Source organism: Pongo pygmaeus, chromosome 20 (assembly GCF_028885625.2).
Source record: "Pongo pygmaeus isolate AG05252 chromosome 20, NHGRI_mPonPyg2-v2.0_pri, whole genome shotgun sequence".
NCBI classification, from domain to species: domain Eukaryota; kingdom Metazoa; phylum Chordata; class Mammalia; order Primates; family Hominidae; genus Pongo; species Pongo pygmaeus.
In genome coordinates this window covers 16,381,298-16,403,048 of record NC_072393.2, presented here as the reverse complement: position 1 = coordinate 16,403,048, position 21,751 = coordinate 16,381,298, and the positions used below count along the sequence as shown (strand labels likewise).

Sequence of the window (21,751 nt, the reverse complement as noted above, 5' to 3'; positions counted from 1 at the left end):
AGACTTAAAAGATGCCTTCTTCTGTATCTGACTGGCACCAGTTAGTCAGCCCATTTTTGCATTTCAATAGGACAAGGAAGCTACACAGCTCACCTGGACTAAGCTCCCACAAGGGTTCAAAAACTCTCCTACAATCTTTGAGAAAGCACTGGCCTCAAACCTCAAGGCTTATAACCTGCCAAATGATAACTGTACCTTGTTTCAGTACATGGACGACCTTCTTTTGGCAGCCCCAACCCGAGAGGACTATTACCAAGGAACCCAGGACCTCCTCCATCTTTTATGGAAAGCAAGTTACAAAGTATCTAAAAAGAAAGCCCAAATTTGCCATGAAAAAATTAAATATCTAAGTTTCATAGTAAGCCACAGAGAACACCAGCTTGGCTATAAACAGAAGCAGGCCATTTGTGTACTCCCAGCCCCAACCACCTGGCATCAAAGAAGATAATTTTTAGAGGCAGCAGGATTTTGCCATATTTGGATTCCAAATTTTTCATTATATGGCTAAACCATTATATGAAGCCACAAAGGGGAAAAACAGCCCCTCCTTTAGAAGACTAATCAAGAAATAGCATTTGAACAGATCAAGGAAGATTTAACTCAGGCCCCAGCTTTAGGACTACCAGACATAACTAAGCCTTTCTTTCTATATGTTCATGAACAAAAAGAAATGGCTATAGGAGTTCTGACTCAAGTTATAGGGTCATTACATTGCCCAGTGGCATACTTATCCAAAGAACTGGACTCCATGCATGGTGCTAGGATGGCCTCCTTTTTTTTTTTGAGATGGAGTCTTGCTGTGTCGCCCAGGCTGGAGTGCAGTAGCGTGATCTCAGCTCACAGCAACCTCTGCCTCCTGGGTTCAAGAGATTCTTGTGTCTCAGCATCCCGAGTAGCTGGGATTACAGGCCCCTGCCTTGCTTGCAGGTCACCCACATGAAGGAGGGCATGAGAGTTCTGACTCAGCTGGTGGCCACCTACCCCCAGGGCTTTAAGATCTGGATGAACCCCATCACTCCCATCATCAGGTTGTGCCACCCCAACATCATCCGGTCTGTCATCAATGCCTCAGGTACCATCTGGAACACCTGGTGGTGAATGCTGTGGTGCATCTGAGGCCTGCAAGCCCCTCCTCCCCCAAGCTTCTGTGCAGCCCCTACAGTATCCAGACCCTTCCTTCTTGCTTCACCCTTAGCCATCTTCTCTTTCCTTCATGTATTCACCAACCCCTATCTCAGTGTCTCCTCCCACTACTGCCATCCCCCCACCACCCCGATGTTCTGTGCACCACTGGAGCCCCATGAGGCCTCAACCCAAGGCTCTGTCCTGGAAGGATCTCCCAAGCTTGAGGAGATGGATCTGGGCAGAGACATCCCCAAAGTCATGGGGTCAGGAATGGTCCAGAAGGAGATGGGCTGGGACAGCCCAGAGGAGAACATGGTCTCTGCTGGGGCAGGCTGGAAGGCTTCCTGGAAGAGAAGTTGCTGGAGCTGGGTTTCTAACAATGAGTAGGAATGTTTTAAAGTGGGGGATGAAGTGATGCAATGGGCAACATTAGAATTCAAGACCTTCTGCCAGGCCTGGCATCACCTTACATGTCCCCAAGCCCAGAACAATGAGGAGGACATGCAGTTGGTGGAGGATTTGGACTGCTATTTTCATGACATTCACCTCTGTGGGTCGGTTCCTTCTACCCCATCCTGTGGTTCTTCCACTATATGCTCATTGCCCTCTTGCTCCAGGCCCTAGGGATCTCCAGCAGGAGACGCCACCCCAGCCTGGAGCCCTACCTTTGCCCTCTGCCTTTCCCATCTTTGGACAGGTCAGGCTGAGCAGGGGAAGGGGCAGTGTCCCACAGAGACCATGACTCAGGCTCCAAAATGCTGAGTGACTCTGGGGAGGTACTGGCTCTCTGGCTGCTGAGGTTTCTTTCAGTTGTGAGTGGTGGAAACTCAACCGGTGTGATCTAAGCAAATAAAGAGAATCTATTGGCTGCAGTGTCTGGGGAGGGGTGGCCTTCAGGGTCTGCAGTAACCAGGCTGGATCCAGGTCTCACAATGTCACTGGGAACGTCTCTCTCTCTCTCTCTCGGTTTTAGTGATCTCTACATCACTTTTTCTTTCAAGGCAGCTTTTTCCTTGTGACATCAACAATGAGTCCCAGAAGCTCAGTTCCTATGGGAAAGCCCACCTTTCCCCCAGAGTTCCCAGAAGTGGCCCACGATTTACTTGTCCTGGACTCGTTCACAGGACCAATTTTTCATCCAATTTCTATGTCTCTGATTGCCCGTCTTGGCAGGCGTGAGGCTTCCAAAGCTACTGTTTTGGGATTGATATGGTTTGGCTGTGTCCCCACACAAATCTTATCTTGAATTGTAGACCTCATAATCCCCACATGTCGTGGGAGGGACCCAGTACGAGGTAATTGAATCATTGGGGCAGGTTTTTCCCTGTGCTATTCTTATGATAGTTAATAAGTCTCATGAGATCTGATGGTTTTGTAAAGGCAGCTCCCCTCCACACACTCTCTTGCCTGCTGCCATGTAAGATGTGCCTTTATTCCTCCTTCACCTTCTGCCATGATTGTGAGGCCTCCCCAGCTCTGTGGAACTGTGAGTCCATTAAACCTCTTTTTCTTAGTAAATTACCCAGTTTTGGGTATTTCCTCATAGCAGTGTGAAAATGGACTCATACAAGAGCACAAAGAAGTTTGATGGTTAAGTTCTCAGGCCATGGGTGCTGACAGACCGAAGCTCAGGCCTCAGGCTTGCCATGGTCTGGGACTGTGGGCAAGTGACTTTATCATTCAGAGCCTCATTCTCTTCATCTGGAAAATGAGGTGGAGGAGAACCCAGGGAACGTGGTGTTTGGGATCCACATGGGGAAAGACCTTCTCTGTGCCTGTACCCAAAGAGTCTGGAGAATCATGTATAGAGGATGTTGGAGGAAGCCCAGGAGGAGGCTCAGTACAGAAAGGATGGTGAGATGCTGCATGGAATTCCCAGAGCTTGGGTCTGGGTGCTTCCTTGCAGATTCTTTTCTCTCACAGCCTAGTAGAGCATGAATTGGGTCCTGTGTGTTTTTCTCCAGATTCGCAGCTCAGAGGAAGGTCTCCTATACACACAAAGCCTGGTGTGCACCTTTGGGGATATGTGCTGCTGGTAGGTGGGGCCCTGGCAGGCAGTCATCCACATCTTCCTCCCCACCTGCATCAAGCCTGTGCTCTTTGCTCCAGGTAGACATTGCACTGGCCAAGCTTGCCCACAGCTGGGGTCTTTGTGCTGCCTCCAGCTGGTTGGGAGACCCATGTGCAGACAGGAGGGGCTGTGGTGGAGATGTCATTGCCTCTGTTTCCCCTAGATTTCCACCTTTTTACCTCTAATTCTGTCTGCTTGTGACTGGGGCGTGTCGGTGTGACAGCGGCTGCTGTATGGCCACATCTTCTCTGTGGCCACGTCTTGTCATGTGTATATTTACACCTGGGGCCTGGTTACACCTGGCATATGCCATACCTGTTTGCACCTGCTATATGTTTATCCCTGGGATCATATGGAGATGGTTATGTCTAGGGCTTAGCTGTGGCCAAGAGTATTTGGGGTATTTGGGGTCTGTCTGGTTCTTTCTGAGATTCTGTTTGAGATAGTCTTTTTCTTCTGCTGGTGACATCTGGGCCATGTTTGGGATGTGCCTCATGTCTGGCACCCAGGGTCTCTTTGTAAACATTCTGAGACATTGTTTGAGTATTGTTTGAGACAGGCTTCAGGGTATATTTGAGTCGTGATTACGGATCATTTGGGACCAGACATGGGCTATTTCTGGGATATGAAAGGGACCATATTTAAATCCGAATCCTAACTGAGGCCTGCCTATAGGGCATGCTAACGTCATTTCAGAGTATCTAAGATCCTTGTTAGAGCATAGTGTATCATGCTATGGCTAGTTATGTATTTTGTGACCATGTCAGGACATGTTAACACATATCGGGGCCGTGTCACATGTTCCAGGTGTATGTCTGGAGAAGGCAGAGAGTGCTGAGGAAGAGAGAGTGTCCTAGGTCCCTGTAAAGGCATTTTGTGGAACGATGAGCTATGCTCAGGTGTTGCAGAACATGTCACACTATGTAGCAGCCATGTGAAAGCGTGCTGGGGTGTGCTGTGCCATATTAAACTGCATTATTGCTCTACTGTGCTGCTGCTTGGTCTGGTCTCCGTTCCCCCTCCCTATCCACCTTTCTTTTTCTGGCCTTGGCCCCCTTCCTACTATGCTGTGCTTTGAGGGGGTAAGTGTGGTCTCTGGCTTGGAGCCTCACCCCACACCCAAAGTCCCTCCCTCACCCTTCTCCATGGTTTCTGATGATCCTCATTCATGTCAGTCACCATTGCACCAAAAGACGAGGCCTTCTACAAGTTCCTGAAGCCCTGGCTGGGTAAGTACCTGTAGGTGAAAAAGGGTGGGAAAAACCCTGGGGGATGGGTAAGAAGAGGGAGATACCCTTTCCCACGACCCTTGGCTGCCTCTACTAGGGGATGGGCTCCTGGTAAATGCCAGTGACAAATGGAGCCGCCACCATTGGATGCTGATGCTCGCCTTCCATTTCAACATCCTGAAGCCCCATATGAAGATTTTCACTGACAGTGTGAATATCATGCATGTGAATTCTTTGAACCCAGAGTTCCAACTGCAGCCTTGGGGTGGAGGCACCACAGAGAGATCTGGTCTGGAATTTTGGCTCTGCTGGGTGGCATTCAGCATTGCTTTTCCTCTCTGAGCCTTGGTTTCCTCAGCTGTAAAATGGGGATAATCATCCCTACTTAAAAGGTGGTCAAGGTGATGTAATGGAGTCATGTCCCTGGTGCATAGTAGGTGCCCAGAAAGTGTCTGTTTCTATGTTTCCTCTTGTAAACTCAAGAGGGTCATGATGACGATTGTATAGTAGCTGTTGCTGAGTAAGAAACCACTTGAAAACTCATTGATTTAAAACAATAAGGTTTTATGATGGCTAACAAGTCTATGAGACAGGTGGCTGGTATATTAGTCTGTTCTCATGCTGCTAATAAGGACATACCTGAGACTGGGTACTTTATAAAGGAAAGAGGTTTAATTGGCTCATAGTTCCACATGGATGGGGAGGCTTCACTATCATGGTGAAAGGTGAATGAGAAGCAAAGTCATGTCTTATGTGGTGGCAGGCAAGAGAGTGTATGCAGGGGAACTTCCCCTTTATAAAACCATCAGATCTTGAGAGGCTTATTCACTATCATGAGAACAGCATAGGAAAGACTCACCCCATGATTCAATTATCTCCCACTTGGTCCCTTCCATGACACTTGGGAATTATGGGAGCTACAATTGAATATGAGATTTGGGTGGGGACACAGCCAAACCACATCTTCTATCCCTGCCCCCTCCTAAATCTCATGTCCTCACACTTCAACACCAATCACGCCTTCCAAACAGTCCCTCAAAGTCTTGATTCATCTCAGCATTAACTCAAAAGTCCACAGTGTAAAGTTTTATCTGAGATGAGGCAATTCCTTTCCGCCTATGAGCCTGTAGAATCAAAAACAAGTTAGTTACTTCCTAGATACAATGGGGGTACAGACATTGGGTAAATACACCATTCCAAATGAGAGAACTTGTCCGAAACAAAAGGGCTACTAGCCCCATGCAAGTCCAAAATGCAGTAGGGCAGTCATTAAACCTTAAAGTTCCAAAATGAACTCCTTTGACTCCATGTCTCACATTCAGGTCATGCTGATACAAGAGGTGGGCTCCCATGGCCTTGGGCAGCTCCACTCCTGTGGCTTTTCAGGGTAAAAGCCCCCTTCTAGCTGCTTTCACAAGCTGGTGTTGAGTGTCAGTTGCTTTTCCAGGTGCACAGTGCAAGCTGTCAGTGGATCTACCATTTTGGGATCTTGAGTGGCCCTCTTCTCACAGCTCCACTAGGCAGTGCCCCAGTAGGGACTATGTGTGGGGGCTTGCACCCCACATTTCCCTTCCATATGGCCCTACCAGAGGTTCTCCATGAGGGCCTCACCCTTGCAGCAAACTTCTGCCTGAACATCAGGCATTTCTGTACATCCTCTGAAGTCTAGGCCGAGGTTCCTAAACCTCAATTATTGACTTCTGTGCACCCACAGGCTCAACACTACTTGGAAGCTGCCAAAGCTTGGGACTTGCACCCTCTGAAGTCATGGCCCAAGTTGTACCTTGGCCACTTGCCATGGCTGGAGCAGCTGGGATGCAGGACACCAAGTCCTTAGGTTGCACACAGCAAAGGGACCCTGGGCCTGGCCCAAGTAACCATTTTTTTTTTCCTCCTAGGACTCTGGGCCTGTGATGGGAGGGGCTGCCACTAAGGTCTCTGACGTGCCCTGGAGTCATTTTCCCCATTGTCTTGGTGATTAACATTTGGCTCCTTGTTACTTCTGTGAATTTCTGCAGCAGGCTTGAATTTCTCCCCAGAAAATGGGTTTTTCTTTTCTATTGCATCATCAGGCTGAACATTTTTCAAACTTTTATTCTCTACTTCCTCTTGAATGCTTTGATGCTTAGAAATTTCTTCTGCCAGATACCCTAAATCATGTCTCTCAAGTTCAAAATTTCACAGATCTCTAGGGCAGAAGCAAAGTGCTGTCAATCTCCTTGCTAAAGCATAGCAAGAATCACCTTTATTCCAGTTCTCAACAACTTCCTTACCTCCATCTGAGACCACCTCAGCCTGGACTTCATTGTCCATATCACTATCAGCATTTTGGTCAAAGCCATTCAACAAGTCTCTAGGAAGTTCTAAACTTTCCCACATCTTCCTGTCTTCTTCTGAGCCCTGCAAACTGTTCCAATCTCTGCCTGTTACCCAGTTTCAAAGTCACTTCTACATTTTTGGGTATCTTTACAGCAGCAACTCACTCTACCAATTTACTATATTAGTCCATTCTCATGCTGCTAATAAAGACATACCCAAGACTGGGTAATTTATAAAAGAAAGAGTTTCAATTGACTTACAGTTCTGCAGGGCTGGAAAGGCCTCAGGAAACTTACAATCATGGTGGAAGGGGAAGCAAACACCTCCTTCTTCACATGGCAGCAGCAAGAGGAAGTGCTGAGCAAAAGGGGGAAAAGTTCCTTATAAAACCATCAGATCTTGTGAGAACTCCCTCACTACCATGAGAACACCATGAAGGTAACCACCACCAGGATTAAATTGCCTCCCACCAGGTATCTCCCACGACAAATAGGGATTATGAGAACTATAATTCAAGATGAGATTTGGGTGAGGACACAGCCAAACCATATCAGTGGGTTCTTCAGGATGTGCAAGTGATATTCATGGCACATGAGCAGCTGTGGGTCAGGTAGGCAGCTTTGCTGGTCTTGGCTCAGTTCTCTCAAGTGTTTGGGTTTTGTCTGGCTTCAAATTGACACAGATGTCCTCAGCTGGGATTCCTGGACTTTCCTCCAGGGATTCTATCCCTCCAGAAGGCACCCCATGGTTCACATGGCAGACAGGGTTCCGGGGAGTGAGACAAGGCAGGTTAGATTCATTAGTTATTACCTCATCAATTTCACATTGTATTTTGTCAGAGAAAGCCAAAAGTCCAACAGAGAATCAAAAAGTGATGGGGAGTAAAAAATGCTCAATCTCTTAATGGAAGTCACTGAAAAAATCACATTTCAAAGGGTATGGATATGGGGGGCAAATGAAGAATTTGGGCAAGGGCTTTGTGACATCTCCAGAATTTTTTAAAAAGTTGCAAATTGATAAGTTAGCTTATTATGGTTTCATGGATTCTGCCAGAAGACATGAGATTTGTGGGTAAGAGACAAAGCATGATTTATTACTCATAGCACAGCAAGGATCATGTGTTTCTTGTTGGTTTGCTTTTTTCCCCAAGCCACCCAAATCCCATGGGGCAACACAGGTGGGCTTCTACTGATGCTTGCTGACATAGTATATCGCATTACAGGGATGGAGCAGTAGGCTTAGGAAATCTGCTTTTATAGCAAGCCTGATAAGTGTCAAAAGGGAGTCATTACCTCATCCCTCAAGGCTGTTCTCTGCAAACACAACTCTCAGAAATGGCTCCAGTTAAGAATATCAGTGTCTTACATTCTTGGCATACCCAGAAAGGATACTCAGGGCACATGGAAGACTACCTCTCCCAGCATAGGGATAGTGTAATAAATTCTTGTAATCAATTTATAACAATGCAGGTGAGGAAATCCAACATTTGTTGAGTACGCACCCTATCGGCCAGAAACAATGCCATGTTTCCACTCCAAGATGCAAGTATATATTGACTAATTTACTTTTAACAACTCTGTGAACAACAGATTATTTCTGCCCCAGTGTAGATGATGAAACTGGGTCTGAGAGATTAGGGAGCTTGCCCAAGTTCACCTAGCTAATAATTGAGGTTGGAATAGTGCAGCAGGATTTCTAATCTTGTTGATGTGGCACCAAGTTACATGATCTCAACTGTTCCTGAAGATTTGACAGGGGAAGGGAGGTTAATGCGTTGACCAACAGCATGCAAGGGTGGAACGTGAATCCAAGTTCTCCTGAACCCCAGTCTTGGGTCTTCGTCTCTTAATAGTAACAGTTTTTGTTCCCAAGACAACCTGTTCCTCCGTGGGGAGGGGTTCCTGGGGAGAAGACAAAAAGGTTGGCTTTGGGAAAGTCCATCTTGATGGTTGGGCTTGAGGAAGGACTCAAAGGAGCTAGGGACCAGCCCCAGCTGTGCCTCCTTCTCTGGCTAGGCCAAGTGGCAGCTCCTGGCCTCAGAAGACGGTGCCCATCTGGACATGTTTGAGCACATCAGCCTTGTGACCTTGGACAGTCTGCAGAAATGTGTCTTCAGCTTTGACAGTCATTGTCAGAAGTGACTCTTTGCCCGTGGCCTGAGAACTTGAGCCATGAACCCAAAGGAGTAGGTTGGGGAGAGAAGACTGACCGGGGCAACCTGAGTGCCTGCCTCATCGGGGCAACCAGAAGTGCCTGGAGGAGTTATGTCATAGTCTAAATGACTGGTGTAAATGTTATCATGAGGTTTCTAGGGAGCCCTTGAAGGGATTTGAGCTGATGGGCATGGTCAGAGCTGAGCTCTGTGGGGGACTGACTGTAATGTAGATGTTGCATGGAGTTGACATTGGATGCAAGGATACTAGGGTGGGGCATGGACTTTGGACCAGCTGGAAGAGCAGGAAGTCTGAGCTTTGTGGATAGTTTCAGGAAGGAGAAGGGACAGAACTCTATACTGGGGGCAGGGGAGACAGAATAAGAACATGATGTTCAAGCTGTGGTCTGAGTGCCCAGGGGCATGGAGGAAGCTCATAGAGATGGAAATCAGGGAGATAAGAGAGTTTGGAGAGTCAATCTCATGGCTGATCCTCACTCTGTAACTGTGGGGGCATCTGTTTTTGGATACTGTGTTTCCTGATAGAAGGTAGCTCCTGGATGCTGGTGGGAGATGCTCCTGTGGCTTCAGGTGTGTTAAGTTGTTGCCTTCCTTTCTGCCCTTATCCTGCAGGAAGCCCAGTCAATATATTGCCACCATCTTGGAGCTCAGTTCCCTGGTGGCAAAAAGAAACCGGAATATCCTCCTGCACATGGACTTTCTGTATTATCTCAACCCCAGTGGATGGCGCTTCCGCAGGGCCTGCTGCCTGGTGCATGACTTCACAGAAGCCATCATCCAGGAGCAGCGCCACACCCTTACTAGCCAGGGAGTTGATTATTTCCACCAAGTAAAGGCCAAGTCCAAGACTTTGGACTTCATTGATGTGCTCCTGCTGAGCAAGGTGGGGTTCTCTGGGATCTGAATTCAAAAAGTAGAAGGGAGCTTCATGTCAAATGTCAGATCAAAGAACTTGGATGTGATCCAGAGGGCACTGGGGAGCAATGGAAATTGCTTGAGCAGGGGAGGGACAGGTCAGAGATAGGTTTTAGAGATGACTGAGTGGGACACAAATAGCAGGGGACCTCTAGGTGTGAAACTGACAAGTCTGATATTTTACTCTATTTACAAATTAATAAGCCAGTGTGTCACATTTTTATCTATACATCTACATCTATATCTATGTCTATGTGCTGTATATGTCATTGTCTATGTCTGAGTCTGTGTCTGTGTATGACTATGTGTCTGTATGACTATGTCTTTGTCTTTGCCCATGTCTGCATCTTTGCCTTTTTGTGTGTTTATGTCTATATCTTTGCCCATGTCTTTTTTATGTCTATGTCTTTGTGTCTTTTCTATGTCTATGTCTTTGTCTTGGTCTGTATTTGTCTACGTCTTTGTGTCTTTTCTGTGTCTATGCTTTTGTTTACATCTCTGTCTATGTTTATAGCTTTGTTCATGCCAATATCTATGTGTATATCTGTGTCTATCTCTATCTTTTTGCCTTTTTCTGTGTCTGAGTCTTTGTCTATGTCTATGTGTATTTGTGTGCCTGTGTCTGTTTCTATATCTGTGTCTTTCTCTTTGTCTATGTCTGTCTATGACTATGTCTATGTTGATGTCTTTGTTTACATCTGTGTATTCGTCATTGTTTGTCTATGTCTTTCTCTATGCCTATGTCTTTTTTATGTCTATGTCTATGTTATTCTCTATGTCTACCTTTGTCTATTTCTGTGTGTACATATTTCTCTATGCCTATGTCTTTGTCAGTATCTATATCCATGCCTATGTCTTTGTCTATATCTATATCCATGCCCTTGTCTTTGTCTATGTGTCTGTGTCTATGCCTATGTCTTTCTGTGTATATGTCTATTGTGACAGATGCATTAAACACCTGGATCAGAGCAGCCCGTTTATTGCTCACAGCAATACTAGCAGCCAGAGTAGGATTGTGGCACTGGCTCTCCATTCCCAAATCAAATTCCTCCAAGGAGAATGCAATGTTTTTACCTTTATGTGCAACAGAGTTTGCACCCTAGGAGAGGTGCCCTACATTATGAGTCTTGGCATATCTTCTATTTCTTTGCTCTAGTGAGAGAGAAAGAGAAAGAAAGAGACAGACTGGTGGGGGATACAGGGAGGAGAAAGTATTTTGTTCTGGAGCATAAACAAATCCTCTTTAGTGAGATGCCATAGTCTGTAGACTTACAACCCAAATATCTCCAGGGGACATAAGATAAGAGTCTATGGATTTAGCACTCTAGAATGTGAGCAAATATTTTTGGAGCAATCCTTAATCTCTAACTTGCAAAGCAAATTGCCAATTATCCTGTAACCCAGGTTGCCAGGAAACTTTTCTCAGAAAGTTCTCATCATGCAGAAATATGAAAATATTCATAGGTCATTGAGTCCTCCCACTAGGGACAAAAGAAGAGACAAGGAGGCCAGGGAGGAAGCCTGTGGGTTGGGGGCTCTGGTGATGGTGACCAAGAGACATCTAGGCATGCAGGGTGGGCTTGGGATTCTGGAAGGAGGGGTCTTCAGAGATTGTCTGACTTTAGACTGAGGATCCTTCAGAGCTAGTGTGATTGTGTGTGTGTGTGTGTGTCTGTGTGTGTGTGTCTTGCCTTCTCACCAGGATGAAGATTGGAAGGAGTTGTCTGATGAGGAAATAAGAGCAGAAGCTGACAACTTCATGTTTGAGGGTGAGTGTCCCAGTGTGGGACTACAGTAGGGACAGGGGCCTCTCCATTCCAGGGATGTGGGAGATGAACCCTGCCTCACTCCATTCAGCCCATCCTCCCCCCAACCCCACCATCCTCCTGAGGACCTAGATGCATGGACACTGTCCACCCTCTGGTGCTGAAGCAGCCCAGAGACTCAAGCCTGTCTTGCTGCCTCTCAGGTCAGGACACCACGGCCAGTGGCCTCTCCTGGGTCCTATACAACCTTGCAAGGCACCCAGAATACCAGGAGCACTGCTGGCAGGAGGTGCAAAAGCTTCTGAAGGACCACGAGCCTAAAGAGATTGAATGATGAGTGCAGGTCCTTCTGGCCAGTTCCTGAGGCCCTCTCATTGGCTGTGCTCCCCAAGTGGGAAGTGGGGAAGTTGTTTTGTCAATTCTGCCACTTTTGCTTACTGGGAATAGAAGTAGAGGACCACAGGCAGGGCCAGCCTGGCTAGCAGGGGAAAGATTGCAGGCTGCTAGGACAGAAAGACCTGGGCTACTATTCCTTAAAGAACTAAAATTATAACTACCAGTTGATCCAGCAATCCCTCTACTGGGTATCTACCCTCCAAAAAGAAGTCATTATATGAAAAAGACACATGTACACACATGTTTTTAGCAGCGCAATTTGTATTTGCAAAAATATGAAACCAACCTAAGTACCCATCAACCAATGAGTGGATATAGAAAATGTGGTATATGTACACCATGGAGTACCACTCAGCCATCAAACAGAATGAAATATGGCTTTGCAGCAACTTGGCTGGAGCTGGAGGCCATTATTCTAAGTGAAGCAACTCAGGAATGGAAAACCACATGTCATATGTTCTCACTTATAAGTGGGAGCTAAGCTATGGGTATGTAAAGGCATACAGAGTGGTTTAATGGGCACTGGAGACTCAGAAGAGGGAAGGTGGGAGGGGGTGAGGGACAAAAAACTACATATTGGGTTCAATGTATGCTACTCACAGGCATAAGGATGATATAATGGACTTAGGGGACTCAAGGACAAGGATGAGAGGGGGTTAGGGAGAAAAGATTACATATTAGGTACAGTGTATGCTGCTTGGGTAATGAGTGCACTAAAACCTCAGAAATCACCACTAAAGAACTTATCTATGTACCACCTGTACCCCCCAAACTATTGAAATAAATAGAAATAGAGATGCAGCTGGGCGCGGTGGCTCACGTCTGTAATCCCAGCACTTTGGGAGCCTGAGGCAGGTGGATCATGAGGTCAGGAGTTCAAGACCAGCCTGGCCAAGATAGTGAAACCCCATCTCTACTGAAACTACAAAAAATTTAGCCAGGCATGGTGGCGGGTGCCTGTAATCCCAGCTACTCAGGAGGCTGAGGCAGGAGAATCCCTTGAACCCAGGGGGCAGAGGTTGCAGTGAGCTGAGATCACGTTACTGCACTCCAGCCTGGGTGACAGAGTGAGACTCTGTCTCAAAAATAAATAAAAAATAAATAAATAAATAAAATAAGAGAGAGAGAGACAGAGACAGAGAGAGAGAGAGATGCAACATGTAGATAACAAGTATATTAGATATAGATTAATATAAAAGGTAGAGAAATAAATATTTGAAGGAATAAGGGAAAGAAAATTAAAAAGGAAAGACTGGACTGCTGAGAGAATTAGTGACAATAAGTGAGAGGAGATGATGCCACTTAGCACACGTTCTGCAAATGAACGTCACACCCTTCCTTTTCTCCAGGAAATATTTTTTTGAACATTTTCACTTCCTTAATGTTTGCTCTTCTGTTCCCTAATTCCCATCCTTATGTCCAGTCCAGGGATTCATGACGGGGACCTCAGAGTAAAAATCATTCATTTATTGTCCAGAACACCTGGATTGTTCATCCACCCGGTCCTCATTCAGCAAATGCTCCCACACTGTATTCCCACCCCCAGTTCTTTTCACATTACCTGTCTGTGCTCAGGAGACCTTGGGAAGGACACAACCCAGGGACCTGTTTTCCAGGTGCTTCCCGCCCACATGGGAGCGGTCCCTGCCCCACATGGGCAGGGATGGGGTTTACAGTAAGAGAAGCATGACTCGGGGGTATAGAAAGTGTCTCGGTTGAGACACTGACCTGACCTGAATGATGGTCAGTAGATATTTGGGTGCAGTTGGGGTACAGTGGCTCAGTAAGATCTCCTGGGTTGAGAGAAAGGAGCAGAGAGAAGGAGGAGAGAGAGAGGGAGATATTAGGTCATAATGAGATGATGAAACTGGAGATGGCAGCAGGGGCTGGCTATGGAAGCCTTGGGGAAAATGTTAATGACTTTGGCTTTTACGCAAGGGCAATGGGGAGCCAAGGGACGCTTTTAAGGAGGGGAGGGAAAGGTCAGAGCTGGTACCAGGAAGATCTTTCTCAGGCTACTGTGGAGGGTGTACTGGAGAGGACCAGCAAACTGTCAAACTATAGTCACCCCACTGATCTGTCGAGTACTGTTTTTTTTTTTTTTTTTTTTTGAGATGGAGTTTTACTCTTGTTGCCCAGACTGGTGTCCATTGGCGTGATCTCAGCTCACTGCAACTTCCGCCTCCCGGGTTCAAGCGATTCTCATGCCTCGACCTCCTGAGTAGCTGGGACTACAGGCATGTGCCACCACCATGCCCAGCTAATTTTTGTATTTTTAGTAGAGACATGGATTCACTATGTTGGCCAGGCTGGTCTCGAACTCCTGACCTCAGGTGATCTGCCTACCTAAGCCTCTCAAAGTGCTACAATTACAGGCGTGAGCCACTGTGCCCAGCTTGAGCAGTTTTTATTTCTCCTGTCAAACCATACATTTGTACCCATTAATCAACATCTCCTCATCCCCCCTTCCCTCTACCAATCTACTTTCTATTTTCATGAGATCCATTTTTTTTCAGCTCCTGCATATGAGTGACACCATGCAATATTTGTCTTTCTGTGCTTGGCTTATTTGTCTTACCACAATGACCTTCAGTTTCATCCGTGTTGCTGCAAAGAACAAAATTTCAGCCTTTTTAATGGCTGAATAGTATTCCATTGTGTAGATATGCCACATTTTCTTTACCCATTCATTCACTGATGGGCACTTAGCTTGATTCCATATTTTGGCTGTTGTGAATAGTGTTGCAATTAACATGGGAGTGCAGGCATCTTTTCAATATATTGATTTTCTTTCTTTTGGATATATAGGCAGTAGTGAAATTTCTGGGTTATATGGTAGTTCTAGTTTTAGTTTTTTTGAGGAACCTCCATGCTGTTCTCTGCAGTGGCTGTACTAATTTATATTCCCACAGTATGTGAGAGTTCCCCTTTCTCCATATCCTCACCAGCATCTATTATTGCCTTTTTGACAAAAGACATTTTAACTGGGTTAGATGATATCTCCTTGTGGTTTTAATTTGCATGTCTTATGACGATTAGTGACATTGAACATTTTTTCCATCTACCTGTTGGCCATTCGTATGTCATCTTTTGAGAAATGTCTACTCAGATCTTTTGCCCATTTTTAAATTATATGATTTGTTGTTGTTTTTTTTCTTTACTATTGAGTTGTTTGAACTCCTTTTATATTCTAGTTTTTAATCTCTTGTTAAATGGATAGTTTGGAAATAATTTCTGCCACTCTATAGCTTGTTCCTTTACTTTGTTAATTGTTTCCTTTGCTGTACAGAAGCTTTTTAGCTTGATATAATCCCATTTGTCTATTTTTGCTTTTTCTTTGCCTGTATTTTTGAGATGTTACACAGAAAATCTTTGCCCAGATCAATATTCTGGAGTATCAAACCAAGATTTCAAGCAAAATTATGCACATGGTTAAAAAAGAAGTGTCCAAAAGAGTTTATGATAAAAATGAACTTCCCTATTAAGCTCCACCCTAGCGTTGACTGTGGTCAATAGTTTTCTGTGCATTCTTCTAGAGAATGGCTATCCTGATGCCCACATTTATATAAACGCACACTCCCCTTTTCTGTATAAATAAAAGTAGATAAAATACACACAGGTCTGCGCATTACCAATATATCTCTGAGGCCAGGCATGGTGGCTCCTGTTTGTAATCTCAGCACTTTGGGAGGCTGAGGAGAGCAGATCACTTTAGGCCAGGAGTTCGAGACCAGCCTGGCCAACACAGTGAAACCACGTCTCTACTAAAAATAGAAAAAATTAGCCAGGCGTGTTGGCACATGCCTGTAGTCCCAGCTATTCAGGAGGTTGAGGCGTGAGAATTGCTTGAACTTGGGAGGTGGAGATTTCAGTGAGTTGAGATCATGCCACTGCACTCCAGCCTGGGTAACAGAATGAGACTCTGTCTCAAAAAAAAAAAAAAAAAAAAAAGAAACAAAAACAACCTATATATATATATATATGTGAGATTTAAAAAAATTTTCTCAATTAACAAGTTTTTGGAAATGAGTTTGTTTTTAAATTTGTTTTTTACTTTTAATTGAGAAATTTTATTTATATATATTTATAGAGTGTGATATTATGACATATATATATACAATCTATAGTAATTAAATCAAGGTACTGAACTCACCCACCACCTCATTTACTTATCATATTTGTGGTAAGAACATTTGAATTTTTTTTTTTTAACCATTTTTAGGTAATACAATACATTGTTAACTAAAGTCACCATGCTGTGTCCAATAGATCTGAACTTATTCCTCTTTAACTGAAACTTGTACCCTTTAACCAACATCTCACCATTTCCTCTCCCTTCCCTTCAGCCCTGGCCTCCAGTAACCACTGTTCTACTCTCTGCTTCTATGAGCTTGACTACTTTAGATCAAGTTTTACTTATTTCAGATAAGTAAGATCATGCACATTTGTCTTTCTGTGCCTGTCTTACTTCACTTAGCATAAGGTCCTCCAGGTTCTTCTGTGTTGTGGCAAATGATATATATTTTTTTGTGTGTTTTTAAGGCTGAATGATATTCCATTGTGTATATATACCATATGGAAAATGAGCATTAATTTACAAAAACAATGACGAGAACAAGTTCTTCTTGCACCAAATGGGATATTACAGATAAGACAAGGATTATCCTTGACAATCCTTCTATCCCACTTAATCCCCTCCCTTTCTCCAAATGGGTCTCTAGAGCCATACAATTGTCTGTTTATCTCTCTCTCTCCTCTGTTTCGTCTATCAAACATCATCATCTACAATGTATCTTCTATCTATGAATTATCTATGAGTCATCAATATTCATATACATCTATATACTTTTTCCCTTTTGCATATACATATCTACACATTTTATAACTTGTTTTTGTCACTCAGCAGTGTGTCTTACAGCTATTTTTTTCTGCGTATTTCATATTTTATTCAGCTCATTCCTATATTGGACACTTATGTAAAGGTTTCCATAGGCAGTCGGCATGTGTGTACAGTGACCTTTGCTTACAAGTGTAGACATCTCTGCAGGACAAATTCTGTGAAGTGAAATTGAAGAATCAAAGACCATTTGCACTGTACGATTTCAATTATGATAGAAAGTCCATTTCTATTAGCTGATTTGATGGCACAGGCTTTCCAGTAACTTTACCAAAAGTAGTGTTGTACTATTGAATTTCAAATCTTTGTCAATCTTTAAATTTCTACTTTTAATGAACATTTCCCTAATTAAGAGTGAGATTGAACATCTCTTGCACATCTTGATAGGTTGTTTTCTTTTTATGGAAGTGGTTTTCTTATTTTTTGCTCTTTTTCTTTGGATTCTTTAAAAATATTTACTTTTACAAATGTGTATTAAAATTAATCTCGTTTTCTCTGTTTTGTTACAAAATATTGCTTTTTAACTTTTGGAGCATACTTTTGATGAATTTCTATGAAGTTAAATTCCTCCACTTTTTTTCTTCTACAGCCAGAAAATCCAACCATTTCTCCAAGAGTTTTAGGGGACTCCCTTTACCAGATGTGACATTTTAGCTTATTCATGCGTCTGTCTCTGAGTTCTCCATTCTGTTACATGAGTCTATTTTCTTATTTTTGCAATGGTGCCACACTGCTTGTATTCGTCTGACTTTGTAATTGTTCTTTTAACATTATTTTTTCTTTTTTGGAGACAGAGTCTCTCTCTGCTGCCCAGGCTAGAGCGCAGTGGTGCAATCGTAGCTCACTGCAGCCTCGAATACCTGGGCTTAAGCAGTCCATCTCAGCCTCCTGAGTAGCTTGGACTACAGGCCTGCACCACCACATCTGGCTAATTTTTAAAAAATTATTTTGTCAAGTTGGGGTCTCACTTTGTTTCCCAAGCTTGTATTAAACTCCTGGTCTCAAGTAATCCTCCTGCCTTGACCTCCCAAAATGCTGTGATTACAAGCATGAGCCACCGTGCCCAGCCTGTAGTAGTTTGTAATATTGGGTGGAATGACTTCCCTCTCTTTAAATTTTATTTTCAGATTGACCTAGCTCTTCGTGATCTTTTATTTTTCAGAAAAAAATTAGAGTATGTTTATCAACTTCCTCAAAAAATCAGATAGATTTTTAAACTTGATTTGAATATATTTTATTGGTTGACTTGGATATATGATTGATATGTGGAAAATGGGTTACTTCACACAGCAGTGACACATTCTACCCTAGTGTGTGGAATGGATATCCATTTAGTCTCCCTGTAACAAACTCCATGTGGAACAAATGTTTGAGGATTAGAAAACTAGAAAAAAAAAAAGAAAGTTTCCAAAGAAAATTTAACCTGGTAGTTTAAAAAGACATATTTTAAAAAATCAAAATGCCAACTGTAAAAAAAAAAAAGAAAATGAATTTACATAAAAATAAGTATTCTTTGTGGCAAGAGAGCAAACTCATAATCCAAATGAATAAGAAACAAAATATACATTCAATGTTTTGCTTGTATTCATCATTGCACTAGAGATACTAGCAAATGCAATTAGACAAGGAAAAAAGAGAGTATGTAATTCGAAATGTGGGGGTAAATGTATCATTTTGGCAGACAGTGATTCTGATTCTGTACTTAAAAGAAACAAGAGAATCTACTAGAAAACTTTTATAAACACTGATGACCCAGTAAGGGAGCTGAATTCTTTTTCTTGACATTTCTTCCTCTTGTGTGGCTATTTAAATTTTTAATACCAATACACTTAACTGGTTCAAAATCTATAAAGTTTACTCACCCCAATGGCCAAAACCACCCAAATTCCACACGCACACAGATTGTCTAAGTTATTATATTTTTATGTATTTTTTCCAGAGCTACTTTTAGCATCTTTAAAAAATTCCATAGTAAAGTACTATACACTGCATGGACTGCTTTGTATCTTTTCTCTTTTTTTTTTTTGAGACAGAATCTTACTCTGTTGCCCAGGCTGAAGTGCAGTGGCAGGGGCTTGGCTCACTGCAACCTCCACCTCCCAGGTTCAAGCAATTCTCCTGCCTCAGCCTCCCAAGCAGCTGGGACTACAGGCATAGGCCACCACACCCAGCTAATTTTTGCATTTTTAGTAGAGATGAGGTTTCACCATATTGGCCAGCCTGGTCTCAAACTCCTGACCTTGTGATCCACGTGCCTTGGCCTCCCAAAGTGCTGGGATTACAGGCTTGAGCCACTACTCCCGGTCCTTTTCTCATTTAAGTGCATATTGCTCCCTTCTTGTATATCTCCTGGGACCTGTGTGAAAATAAGGTTTTCTTAATCTGGAAGTATAAAATAATATTCCCATGGTTTCTCCTACAGCTTTTAAGATTCTTTAAAAATTTTTTTAAAATATTTGATTCATCTGGACATTATCTTGTTATAAGACATGAGAACCAGGTTAAGTTTACTTTTTTTCCAGGCAGTTCCCCAGTTATCCCGAGAGCTTTTATTAAATGATCAATAATGTTGCTATTGATATGAGACACCATTTTTAGCACGTACTGTGTTCATTGGGCACACAATTAACATGCATTCATTAGTCTTTCTTGGTAGAAATAACAACCAGCTGGAAAAGAGCATAAAAGAAAAGATGCCAATAATAATAATATAAAATACCTGGATTAAATTTAACAAGAAATATGAAATCTCTATATTCCAAATGAATTTATAAATTTCCTTGAACCCAAATAAATAAAAAGTGACACATTTTTCCATAGCAACAAAAGTATCTAGGAGTGGATTTAACAAAATATGCCTAAGATATCTAAGCAAATTTTAAACTCTATTAAAAAACTCAGAATCACCATCTGCCAAAATGATACATTTACCCCCCACATTTCAAATTACATACTCTCTTTGTTCCATGTGGAGTTCATTACAGGGAGAAAAGGTCTCACTTGCAAACAGAGAACAGGAGAGTTGTGTCTTTGCTACCTTGATAATGATTGGGGCTGGATGTTTTTTTAGAGATGACTTGGCCCAGCTGCCCTTCCTGACCATGAGCTTCAAGGAGAGCCTGCGGCTGCATCCCCCAGCCCCGGTCATCTCCCGACGCTGCACCCAGGACATTGTGCTCCCAGACGGCCGAGTCATCCCCAAAGGTGCCCACAGCCTCATGGGGAGGAGCCTCCTGGGTAGGAAAAGGGGCCTCTCAGGCAGGGTGGCCTTGTCCTGACTGTCCCCTTCTCTCCTACAGGTGTTGTCTGTCTCATCAGTATTTTTGAAACTCACCACAACCCAACTGTGTGGCCGAATCCTGAGGTGCTGCCTCCCCAATACCCCCCCGCCTACTTTTTAAGGTCCATTCTAGGGGTCGTAGAGGAGGGGGCAGGGTTTTGACTAAGATAATCCAACATCACCTCCCTCCAAGACACACACAACTATCTGTCTCTCCAAGGCTGGTGGATCTGGGAGACTAATCCAGCAACCCTTCTTGGTCTCACCTCCAGGTCTATGACCCCTTCCGCTTCGACCCAGAGAATAGCAAGGAGAGGTCACCTCTGGCTTTTATTACCTTCTCAGCAGGGTCCAGATAAGGGTGGCCTGTGTCTGAGGCAGGGATGGGGTGATGGGTGCGGGGGTTGAAAACCGAGGATGTTGCAGATGGTCCCAGTTCCAGATTTCCTTTCCTTTCCTCCTCTGGAGTTTATGGGCAAAGGTCCATAGAACAGGTTTGGGTAGTTCCAAGAATGGTCTGTGATATGCTCAGAACCCCCACCCCCATCTGCTTGTCTCAGTTGGGGCTGGCGTCTGGGCCAGGCTCCAGGGATATGCAAGTCCATATGGGGGTCCCAGGCACAGTTAGCTCCCTTCTCTGCCCCTCCCTGGCTGGCTTTTTGGAATCTTTAGTTCCCTTCCTTGCAAACGTCCCACTGCTCTGTCTGCCCCTCCTGGCTGGCGTTCTCTGTGACCCACTTCCCCTGCCTTCAGGGAGCCCCCTCCCTTTCTATTCTGGGTCCCCTGATGCTACCCAGACAGCCTGGTCAACAGATGCTTTCTGAGACCACCCCCACCCTCCCCAACTTCGCGCTCTCCCAAGAGTGTCACGGGGAGGGCGAATCCCCACTCTTTCACCTACAGGTTCCTCCTCCATTCCCAGCACAGCCCACCCTGGCCCATCTTGGGCCATCCCTTTTGACCCTTGAGATTCAAAGCCAGACCACTGGATGCAAACACCACCCCAAAGGCATGGGATCTGGATCAGATTGCTTGGGCTCAAGCCTCAGCTCTGCTGTGTGACTTGGGCAAGTTAATTCCCCTCTCTGAGCTTCAGTTTCCCAACCATATAATGGTGACAACACTACCTACCTCAGGGTTGTCCAGAGGACTAAGTGTAAAAACTCAGAGTTGTGTGTGCCTGATTCAGGGTCTGGGGCCAGGGATGGGGCTGGGATGCGGGGTCCTGGGTGCAGTCAGAGTCCCTTCCCCCGCACCAGGAACTGCATTGCGCAGGCGTTTGCAATGGCTGAGATGAAGGTGGTCCTGGCACTCACGCTGCTGTGCTTCCGTGTCTGTCCGGACCACACGGAGCCCTGCAGGAAGCCGGAGGTCATCATGTATGCAGAGGGCGGACTTTGGCTGTGGGTGGAGCCCCTGAGCGTGGACCCACAGTGACCCATAGCCACTTGGCCTTGGACCCCACCCAACCCACCCACCCACACCTTTGCAGATTCCCATGAATAAAACTGTGCTGTCCCCTCTGCCTGAGTCTCACCCAGAACCATCACGGGGTGCTTGGGGACTGTGAGGATTCAGAG

At 44.5% G+C, this 21,751-nt stretch overlaps 1 protein-coding gene across 1 annotated transcript; it reads left to right on the top strand.

Annotated features, from left to right (window-relative positions):
• Nucleotides 1–945: 945 nt before the first annotated feature.
• LOC129020918 (cytochrome P450 4F2-like) lies at nt 946–21,608 on the top strand. The gene is given in 12 exon segments (XM_054465844.2): nt 946–1,072; nt 4,372–4,425; nt 4,523–4,650; nt 8,760–8,881; nt 9,530–9,800; nt 11,535–11,601; nt 11,802–11,935; nt 13,656–13,662; nt 19,964–20,095; nt 20,191–20,255; nt 20,444–20,520; nt 21,413–21,608. Coding segments are annotated over 12 exon segments (1,377 nt in total). The 5' UTR covers nt 946–948.
• The last annotated feature ends 143 nt before the right edge of the window (nt 21,609–21,751 follow it).